The sequence below is a fragment of the Anarhichas minor genome, unplaced genomic scaffold (genome assembly GCF_050575085.1).
Source record: "Anarhichas minor isolate MPS153535 unplaced genomic scaffold, ASM5057508v1 ptg000007l, whole genome shotgun sequence".
Taxonomy (NCBI): domain Eukaryota; kingdom Metazoa; phylum Chordata; class Actinopteri; order Perciformes; family Anarhichadidae; genus Anarhichas; species Anarhichas minor.
The window spans coordinates 2,037,777-2,049,533 of NW_027466453.1; the positions used below are offsets into that span (position 1 = coordinate 2,037,777).

At 43.1% G+C, this 11,757-nt stretch overlaps 1 protein-coding gene across 1 annotated transcript; it reads right to left on the reverse strand.

Annotated features, from left to right (window-relative positions):
• Nucleotides 1-1,730: 1,730 nt before the first annotated feature.
• rras (RAS related) lies at nt 1,731-10,409 on the reverse strand. The gene is made up of 6 exons (XM_076082344.1): nt 9,765-10,409; nt 7,853-7,940; nt 6,613-6,715; nt 5,571-5,679; nt 4,460-4,578; nt 1,731-4,094 (listed from the first exon to the last, which is right to left on the reverse strand). The coding sequence occupies exons 1-6, from the start codon at nt 9,849-9,851 to the stop codon at nt 4,007-4,009; spliced, it is 594 nt and encodes a 197-aa protein (XP_075938459.1). The 5' UTR covers nt 9,852-10,409; the 3' UTR covers nt 1,731-4,006.
• Nucleotides 10,410-11,757: the final 1,348 nt, after the last annotated feature.

An 11,757-nucleotide genomic window follows, 5' to 3' on the forward strand; every position in this document is an offset into this window, starting at 1 on the left:
GCTGGGTTGTTTCCTAGAAACCCGTCACATCACAAACCTGTTGGACAGCATACCTGCTGGAGGGAGGAACCTCCACAAACCTGTCTGTCTCACCGCCTACTCTGTCGTTTACTTGCTTGTTTCGTCCACCAGCTAAATGTGTGTGTGCGTGTGCGTGTGTGTGTGCGTGCGTGTGGTCTCACTAAACTAAAACAGTGTAATACAAACAGTTTTGGTCAAATTATTTTCTGAGCAGTGTTTGCGATGTGACGGTGATGTAATAAGCATATAATTATGAGATATAAATGGCATTTAAGATCAAATGGAGTATACAACAGATTATTAGGATGAAAGTGAAAACGTTGAATGGATATCGATCACGTCATCTCCCGTATGTCACTCGCGTCGCGTGTGAGAGTCGCTCAAGATCGCGACTGTGGTGGGCGGTATGTGGTAAGCTCTGCAGCACTAGTTGAGTATTTTGTGTATTGTCTAAGGCAACCTGTTTCTAATGTGTCGGACTACTAGATAATGCTGCACGCACCGACAAGTCAGGGTTTGACTGCTGAAATAAGAACGGTGACGGCGAAAATATCCTAAAACTTTAACACGTGCCGCAAACAAGTTAGCATACCAAGCTAATATCAACACGTCACCTGTGGACCAAAATGACAGAGAGACTCAAAGAAGGGCACAAAGGGAGGGATAATGAGGACGTTTGTGGTCACCCCTTCCTGAGACCTTCAGAGAGAGTTCAAACCCAAAGAAAATGTGTCAACAAACAAGAGAACGATATCTAACGCCGACATTCTCAGCGCCATATTCTAGCAGGAGTGCTTAAATGTCTTTGAACAGCGAATAAGTAAAAACACAACAGACATTAGCAACGGTAAATGGTTTGGGTTACAAGCAAAGGAAACTGCGGACAGAGTGAAAATACTGGATAAGCCCACGAGAGACCTAAGAGAGAAAACTGCGGTCAAGTCAGCGCCTACTTTGTTTTGCGGTGCGTGTATATACTATGCATTACGGTACGTGCGTGTCCCAGGAGGATATACACTAGGCATTACGGAGCGTGTATATACTATGCATTACGGTAAAAGCGTGTAAGAACTGACTTCAAAATAAGAGCAAAGTTCCGGTGAACATTCAGTCAGTCTGTCAATAATAAATAAATAAGTAAACAAATAAATAAATGGGAAATAATAGATAAAATGATTGATACCTCAAATAATAATTACTGCTAACTGGATTTCAGAAAAAATGTAATTCCAATTGTGTGAATATTTAATCAAACTTCTTAAAGAATAATTTCCAATGACCGATCTGACCTCACAATGACAGTACACCCCCTCAAATTCAGTAAAGACATCAGAATGTCCTGATATTCTGAGTGACACCGATTGTCTTCCATCATTCTGAGGTGAAATTAGTCTGTGACACAGGGCAGCTCAAATGAGATATACAGTACACTCACGTTGTGTATGTCATGCACACCCAACACCGTATATACAGTCACTAAAGTATATACTGTGTGTATACACTAATGATTCTGAACTTGGACACAGTGTACATATGAATACATTAACACTATCAGCTCCACTGCATTAGTGGACTGTATGTAAAACGTGTCATCTTATTCATGAACCAATATCTGACACAACAGAATCCTAATTAGCATGAGATCTGAAGCCCTACACAATGCTCAAAACGGTGCCAATGTGAGTCATAGAAGACAACAGAAAGAAATGTTAAGTTGTAAATGTTTTAATGATGTAAAAAAAATTGACTTTTATTTCGATACAAAACTGAATGATGTGAATTGCAGGTTGTAGTATAGATACATATATGAATTCTTATTAAAGGGAAAATAGTAAACAAACTGCCCAAAGCATTAAAGATGACAGATAAGAAGATGGATATTAGTGGACATATACTATGAGAGATTTTATTTTATTTTTCTTAGTGTGCATAATAGTGAGTTAATCTTTCCTTAATAAGCAGGGAGGAGGGGCCTTGAAGATGTGAAGTGGACTCATGTCTGTTCTATCTCACCACCAATACAAGAACACACATCACGTAAACGTCCACCACCACAGGCCCCAGACGTCTGGCCTGAATGTGGCTCCGACACAAACAGCTGGACGTGTCTGTGTGTGTGAAGCTGGGGAGGACTGCTGGCTGCTCATCCCTGTTGCTGCAATAGTGACCTCCAGCGGTGGATTGGGGCTACTGCTCAGTTGGGGTGGATCTTACAGAGGTGGCACGTCTGTTAGTTAGACTGCAGTCCAGAGTCCAAATATGACAAATGGGGAAAAAGAACAAACACACCCTGTTTACCTGCTACTCTGGGCCCAGTATTGCTGCTATGCAGAAGAGGGCTAGGCCATCTTTAGGCTCCTGTGAGATTGTAATGGAGATAATATAGAACTCTCTAATGTGATATGATAGGGAACATAGAAGATTACACACCTTCAAGACCAAAAGAACAGTGCTTTCCATCCACTGCAAGACAAAAGAACCTCAAGTCAAGGTCCACTTATTAGCTTTTTCCAGAACTTTCAACCTCAAATCACTGCCTTCATTGGTGAATAAAGCTTGCTCAGATGTCAGGAAGATGGCTTAGTTGTCATCATGTGACCTCAGAACAAAACTTCAGTCACAGGATAACAGTATGTTGTGAACAGGGACCCCCAGAAGCCTCCAGAGGGACTCCCTTATGTAGCTGGACTTTCAGCCCTTGAGGAGACGGGAGTGGTGTATGACATCACCATGATGTCACACTACATCAGTGACACAGCAGGAGGCCTGGATGACCCCCAGATCATTCACACCCGACACATCCCTGTACTGAAGGTCCACATTTATGTCACCTGATGACAACTGAACCATCGCCATGGAGTCCAACCATCATGCGATGAAGACCATGAGATGCAGTTGAACGCTCAAGAAAAAGCAAACCTGGAGATTATTTTGTATATATAATTTTCACCACTTGATTTCTGTGAACAAACATTATTATACATGTATCCCTTATTAAGACACTGATGATGTAGATGTAACAACCACATGAATGGATACAAATAAAAAGACATAGTACCAGAATGCAGTCCACCTATCACCAAAACAATGAACATCCAGAGATGCAAATGCAGAAACAAGCTCTGCTGTCATGAATACTGCACTGCCAGGTTGAAAATTGACTGCAGCCTTGAATTAGACTCTTTCTCATCCAGCTAGTGTAGGCGGTGCATGGCCGAGTGACCAGGGGTTCTCTACTGAGGTCTGATCAGGCCTGTGTATTCAACATTCTGTCACAACATGGCACCACAAGTGGAAAGATGGGGTTGAGGCACTAAAATACATACAGCAGCTTTGGAAGTCCTTTCCTAATTGTGCAGCGGGGGTCTGCTGCCCCCTGCAGGAAGGCATGCAGCATGACAGCACATTATGTCAAGGCTCGCCTTTGGGCGTGCTACATTTCGTGAGCAAGTTAAAATGTTTGACATATCCATTTTAAAGACATGGTATTGGAAATAATTGTTTGCGTGAGTTTTTTTTCACGCAGTCTAACACAGTCAGCTCTGTGGTGATGATGTCATCATTCACCACAGAGGCGGCATCCTTTCTAACAACAGTTTGGTCATTTTTATTCCATCTCTCCGGTACACCGGCTACAGTAATTCCTGTTTCTCCTCCAAACTGTTCCTGACACCTCTCCCTTTATATCCTCTTATTAAAATAAACGACTACACTGATTTAAAAGTTGCTTTTGGCAAAAGTGCAAATGAAACCATTTGGAAAGAAAATGATGCACCTTATCTCTGTCTCTCTGTGTGTCTCTCTCTCTGTCTCTCTCTCTCTGTGTCTGTCTCCCGCCCTCTCTCTCTGTCTGTCTCTCTCTCTCTCTCTCTGTCTGTCTCCCCCCCCCCCCCCCCTCTCTCTCTCTTACACAGACACAGACACACACACTCCTTTTTGGACGAGCTGTAGAGGGATAAGGATTTGGTGTCCATGGTAACAGTGCTTAGAGGAGGACACAGGGACAGCCCCCCCTTTTCTGTTTCCTTGTGTGATGAGTTGGAGGAGGAGGACTCTCCATCTCCTGAAACCGTCTGTGGATGAAGAAGAGTAGAAACGGAAAGAGAGGAGTGAATCATTCCTGGTCCCACGTGTGCACATTACACAGTGTCATGTGACTGTTGGTAACCCAAAGGTCTGACTAGAGATTCTTGGTAGTGAGACCAAACAGCCACTAACGAGCTTTTAAAGGGAACGTGAGAGTGCTTTACACTCCGAGTGCTTTAATTCAGGTTACGCCCCAAAACACACCAGTGATTGACTAAAGAGTAACTACACACTTACTTCATTTGTGGTCTGATTAACAGTAAATGTATCACAGTCAGTGCCCCATGCCTATCTAAGCTGCTGTAGCTGTTAATTATCTGTTCAAATGAAGTGAAATAAACAAGGACTGTACCTGATAATTTGCACCAGCTCCAAGAAGACTTCATCCACGTTGTAGCGATTCTTGGCTGAAGCCTCCATGTAGTGGATCCTGTTCTCTCTGGCGAACGCCTCAGCGTTCTCCCTGGAGATCTGCAGACAAAGCAAAGATCCTCCACTGTCACCTCATCCTCATTACACTTTCCACTCACTTCAGTCAAGAGCCACCGGTCCATTACTGTACTGTGAGGAGATCAGCCCACAGAGAGTCAAACCTTCATATTAATCTCTATCAACAGATGCTACTTTCATATTCAGACTCTGTCTGCAACGAGACAAGATTTTGATATCAGAAGTGCTCTGGTTTCCGCTTGTAGTCCGAGTAGTGTTGACCAATCACGTTGGAGCAGGCTTCGGTTGAAGGCAGGTAAAGAGTCTGTGTGGAGAGCCAATGAGGAGGAAGACATATGCCGGGAACCCACCTGCTACCGTGGTCATGACGATGATTCAGATTTGTATTGGTTTTAATTTAGCTTGTAAACTGGCTACTTCCAAAATGGTACAAGCCTTCTCTCAGCTTCAACTCCAGTCTCACATCTTGAGCTGTAATTGGGACTGAGAACAATGAGACATGCCGTCTTGGCCCAGATCTCCACTCGCTACACTGGAACCTCAGGAATAGATCGGAGACGATGGTTCACAGTGTGCTTTCATAGAGGAGGAGATTTGTCCAGGCTTTGCTTCCTTCTACAAAAACAAAATAGCTAAATAAAGGGAAAAGATCGATTGGTGTCGGAAATACATTTCCAGTTAAATAATAAGATACATTTGACATTCATTTGCATAGGTCCTTTTTAGTGTGTTTTGTTTTCGGGCCCTAACAGTTCACAGCTGTGTTTGAACTTTGCCATCGAGTGATTTGCTCCTCCTTTAAATGAGGCGTTCATATTAGTTTGTCTCATATCTGAGGTCACTTTTGACCCATAAACCTGAAGTTTCACAAATTCCCTGATATTGATATTTCCAAACCCTGGATGAGAACTGATCAAATTCCTTCTGGAGCATATCTGTCTACACTCCACTACAGTCCAGGAGCATTGGGAAAACTAAGTGATCCCTTACAGATCCATGAGGGCCTTACTCACCACTCTGTGCTGCTCCAGGTCCGCCTTGTTTCCAACCAGCACCATGGGGAAGTCGTCTCGGTCCTTGACTCTCAGGATCTGAGTGTGGAATTTCTGGACCTCATGGTAGCTGTCGGCGGACAGAGGGAAATAATTAGCAATCACAGTACCAACAAACATAGATTCATATGGATTCTGATTTTCAGAAAAGAATGTGCCATGCACAGGAGATGGACACAATAATAACCAATCTCCGCTCATCTCTTTTAAGCGCAGCAGAAAACATCTGGAGTTATTAGTAATACAACAAAATGTGGTTCCAGTGTTAAAGAGTGTCTGAGTATGTTCATTACAGAAGTCACAACTGTAAACTCTTATAATCCACATATACTGGATGCATTGAGACAAACAGACATGTTACCACTAGAGAAATCAAGCTAACATAAACATAGCCATGATGAACACTTGTTATAAGGCACATTGGTCACAGTGCTATAGTCATTTGATTTGTCAGGTTTGTGTAGATGAATATCTGTGCTGCTTTTCACATTCATTTATGAATTGCTAACCAAAGAGCATGGAGTCTAATAAGTGACAGACCCTGTTAATACAGCCGACTGCACTAGAGTGCATTTAGCTATGAGACTGCAGAACAGTGCAGAACAGGGGTCGACTCAATCATAAACACCTGTAATATCTAATATCACCTGATACCAGCAACACTTACCATAGTCTCACATACATGTATTCAGTGCGTGTGCGCTATGTGCGTTTGCTGGAATGGAATGCATGCGTTGTACAGGTACCCGTGACACTGAGTCCACTTCCTGTCCCTGTCTAAATAACAGCTGGACAGAGTCCTCACGTCAGTCTCACTTCCTCTGTAGCACCAGACGGACGGTGATTGGCAGCATCACTCTGCTACACTGACTGACCATTCTGAGGTTCTGATAATGCTACAATCATCCATCTGTTAGGAAGCTCTAGAGTCTAGACACACACACACACACACACACACACACACACACACACACACACACACACACACACACACACACATTACCTGCCCCGGTCGTTGAGTGCAAACACCAATAAGAAGCCTTCTCCTGAGCGCATGTACTGCTCCCTCATCGCTCCAAACTCCTCCTGACCTGCTGTGTCCAAGACTGAAACACACACACACACGTTATATACTCACGACACAGCATTGCTACAACAGCCAGAGCATGCTGCATGTTATATGATCCATTTCTATGGGTGGGCTCAGTTCTAAGAGTGTTGGGAGTGAGAGCACAGTAATCCTCTCTTGTTGTATCATTAGCATCATGCTACAGAGCTTAGCATCTCTGAAGACCTGTCAGAAACACACAAGGTTCTTTCACAACACTCACTGCTGCTCTGTGGGTATTTCCACAATCTGCTTCTAAAAACATACTCTGTCCACTGCACAATCGCATTCTTGAATTGCTCTACAAGTTGCAACTCTATCTACTAACCCTTGGACGATTGCCAGAAATGGCATATGTCCTTGCTTATATTGTAAACGCAACAATGGAAAGAAACATTGATAATAAAACCTTTACATTTTGGTTCGCGGATTACAATGTAAATAGGAAACAGAGTCACAACTTGTTAAAATAAGTTATAAATATTTGATATTCATCTAGATAGAAAGAGGAATCTAGAGTATTTTTAACAACCTTTCGTTTGTTAGACTTCCAGACAAACGATGGCTCAGCTGTGTGACTCAAGCGTGAGGCTACATGAGACTGAGAGGCACAAAGTGGGTCTGAGGAAGCCCATGTTCCAGTAGAGAGCTCTGACAGAGCCGGTAACTAGTCATGATATGCTGGTTAACACCACCCACAGCACACACTGCAACATCTGTGTGCACAAACACTAAAGTATATAACAAGTGCTCCCAACGTCAAATCAAATGTAAGGGCCTTTAGATATGATGACGTCCGACTACTACGTTCACCCAACAAGCTTCAATTTCTGCCAAACTGTACCATTTGATCTCCAGTGATGTTTAAGGGTGGCAATATAAATCTACAGTGCTGTAAACTAGTTCATCTGTATACATCTGATGATTCACATATCACTGTGTGGTGAAACAGTGTGACCCAACACACTGCAGCCTGGCGCTGTGCAGTAACACTGGCCAAGTACAAGTCCTAACAAGGGAATGAAACATCCAGAGAGCAAACACACTGTCATCTCACATCACCGTGCAACACACCCTCTGCTTTCAGACAAACAGTGAGCACAACGAATTCATATCCAGTGTGACGGAGCCTTACTGTCCAGCCGGGTCTCCTTTCCATCCACTGTACAGATCTTGGTGTAGGAGTCTTCGATGGTGGGGTCGTAGTCCGACACAAAGTAGGACTGCGGGACACAATCAATGTTAAACAAACTGCTGCTGAGGGCACAGCTCACACAGTAGACGATATTTCTTCAATACAGTGTCTCCCAACAAACACCTGGCTCCATCTGGAGCGTCTGTTAGCGAGCGGCCATTTGTTACTGCTGATGGTTGGAAAAAGATGCTGTACATGCATTCAGTAGTGCTACACATATGACTATTCCAGTAAAGAGATTTGTTTCTGTAACCAGAAATAGGACATTTACAATTACTCAAGTAGTGGAAGGACAATTAAGTACACTTTTGAGCAACTTGTCCTTTACCGGAGTATTTCCATTTCAACTCCACTACATTTACCTGATGGCTATGGTTACTAGAGACTCTACAGGTGTTACACACAGTGTGGTATTGTTAGGATCTGAATACTACTTCCACTTCTGCATGTACTAGAACGACAGTTTACTGGAGTTTCCAAAACAGAGTTGTACCTGTGTACCTATGTAACTTATATTAATGTTGGCTTGTGTTAGCTTGTGTTAGCTTGCATCTGCCACAGTCACTGGGTAACAGTGGCTTTCTGAACAATGGCGCCACATGTATAAATGTAGTCAGCAGCAACATAAAGTAGGACATGTGGAGTCAGTTCCCAAAACCTAAAGAAATACTGAGATGGTCCTTAAACTGAACCCACATGGTCAGCTGGGTAGTTAGCCAATTGAAGCAAGTGTGTTGCTGCTGAAAAACAGCTCACACATAAAGAACTAAACGCTGTGGTCATCAGGTCATGACTCAGCTCATAAAGACACGGCACACAGCTGCGTGGAGGCAATGCCACCAGCCAATCACACATGAGGGAAATCTGTGATCTTTTTTTTTACATTCAAGTGCGAAGTGAGAGATTTGACATGTGTTGAGCAGCAGGTTCAGCTGTTCTGAGAACAGTTAAAGACTCCCTCACAATGAACATCATGTCTGCATGCTGCACTGTTACTGTGTAGTTACACACATGTAGCATAACTGTGAGGAAATCAGAGCCCATATGATGTTCACTGTGACGTGCAAGTTTCAAGTAGCTTTTCATATGAATAATGTAAATAGGAAGCAGTGTTCAACATCTAACATGCTGTTAAATAGAGCAGAGATGGAGGGAAGGCCTAGCCATGCTGCTGCTCCCTGTTTGAGAGGCTGTATAAATCACTTACCACTACTTCATAGATCAGTAATAACCAATAATCAGGTTAAGATAAATCCTCACACTTTGCGTTGCCTTTTGAGCTCTTTGGTTCATCAGGACAACCGTGTGACCTCTCACCTTATGAATGTATTTATTAATCAATGTTCACATGTTCAATTCAAGACTGGATCGTTGTGATCGATACTTCATGTTCCTACAGTACGACCTGATCACTGTGGCTCCTGTGGACATTAACATGACTATTAATGAATCACCAGCCGGAGAGTTTTCATAACCCTGCAAAATATGTTTCTCATGAACAGCCAGTGATGTATAGAGCGTCAGTGAGTGATCTATACAATAATAAAGTCATACAACTGTGGCTCTATAGTACAGTAATAACAGTAATAACACAGATGTAGTAGAGAGGCCGTACATGGATTAACTGGAGTACAGTAATAACACAGGTGTAGTAGAGAGACCGTACATGGATGAACTGGACTACAGTAATAACACAGTAATAACACAGTAATAACACAGATGTAATAGAGAGGCCGTACATGGATGATCTGGAGTACAGTAATAACACAGATGTAGTAGAGAGGCCGTACATGGATGAACTGGAGTACAGTAATAACACAGTAATAACACAGGTGTAGTAGAGAGACCGTACCTGGATGAACTGGATGGTCAGTGCGCTCTTCCCCACCCCTCCTCCTCCCACCACCACCAGTTTGAATCGTTCCTCTTCTCCACTCATACTGGTTTGGAACTGGGATTCTTACGGATCAAAAACCTCCCAGGGCCTGAGCTCAAGCCAACCCGAGCCTCGACAAAAGCCAAAGTAAAGTAGTCAAGCAGATCCGCCGGTATACGTCGACGTTAGCAGAAGACACCAGCACGGACGATTTGATCGGTGCAGCTTCAAACGGAAACTTTACTCATTTTTTCTACAACGAGGTCTTCGAAACACAACCAGACCTGACGACCAAAGTCCCGCCGGAGCTCCGCTGTCCATCCGCCAAAGCAACAAGTAAAGAGTCCAGCAGCAACGTGTGTCTCTGGGGCTTCTCTTCTCTTCTTTCTGCTCTCTTCTCCTCGGCCTCCGGGCAGCTTGTGGGGGCGGAACTGCTTCCTCTTTTCTTTTTCCTCAAGAAACTACAGCAGCTCGCGCACTAATGTTCTAACTCTAGATAGACACACACACACACACACACACACACACACACAGGTCGATGTATCGGTGTGTCACAAAAGACACGATGGAGCACCAACGTTACACACACTTCAGCTTTCTCTCATTAATACTGAAACCGAGCAGAACCAATTCCACTTTCATGTGTCCGTGTCCTTATTTGGTCATCTGGAGGGGCCTACCGTTACCTTTCCGTGACATCATGTAAAACCTACTGGCCCGCGCACGATGTAAAAGCAGCACGAGGTTGGAAGTATTTCACTGCACTTATGGTTATCAATAATTATATTTAATTTTTTATTAAACAGACGTTACCTCGTTGATTTACAATAAGAACAAATTTCACAACAGTCGGTTAACAAGACGACAACTTCTTCATCGTGAACTTAAAATGGATTCTTCTGTCATCTCCTATCCCTCTCGAGCACGACGCCATTGTGTTTCAGTCCACATGTGGAATGCTGTGGAATGTGAGCCCTCAGGCAGCAGCACATACCTCACCTTTCTACGTGGACACGTGACCCACACAATCTAATCCAGTCCCAGTTCACCTGGAGCCCATAAAACAGAAGGCACAGTGAGATCCACATCCAATAAATACACAATACATACATACATTTGATTACTAAATTAATGTTGCCATTCTGATCAATATTGATACTTCACTTTTTGACATATTGTGATGAAACGTGTTTTGTTATGGCTGATAATAAAAATAAGAGTTTAATACACTGTACGAGTCATAGAAAGTATTACCAAATATTCACATCCAACATTTTCATTTTTAGTTTTATATACCAGCTGCCATTGAGGAATCCGTTTAGCACAGATTCATGTTATTGTCTCATTAACCTGCTGTCAGTGCCTTCTGCCCTCCAATACAACCCTGAAACAAACACTTGTGGGAATCACTTTCATTCCTAAATGAAATAAGATACTCAAAAATGAAATTCACAGACAAACCTGCAGCTGCACTGCGCCTGTTAAACTACTGAACAAAGCATTGAACCTAAATGCTGACCCCTGGTGTACAGTATCCCTCTGCTGCAATATCATGTGGGTTATTGGTTTGCGTCGTCATCAGATTCAAGTTAACACCAATTCATTCAGGAACATGTACAATGTACGCACAATATCAGCTACAATAATGGAAGCACTACACTTAGACAGGAACCCTTCTTCCAGGGCCACACGACGGAGGTAATGAAGGAGGATCCGTCATAAGGCCCTCACTGCAGGTGACATCGTGCTTTAGTGATACATATCCCCAAACACATTCTCAATGAAATGAATAAGAACCACTCACAGTAAGTGTGGCGCTGATGGGCCCTTGGGGTTTTACAGTTACTCATTTTGATAACACGCCCTTGATTAGTGTCTAAACTACAGAATTACACAAATTTTACAGAGGAGATGGACCACCGTGCTTTTAACAGGCATTAGGCCCATTATAGAGCCATTTGAAGACTAA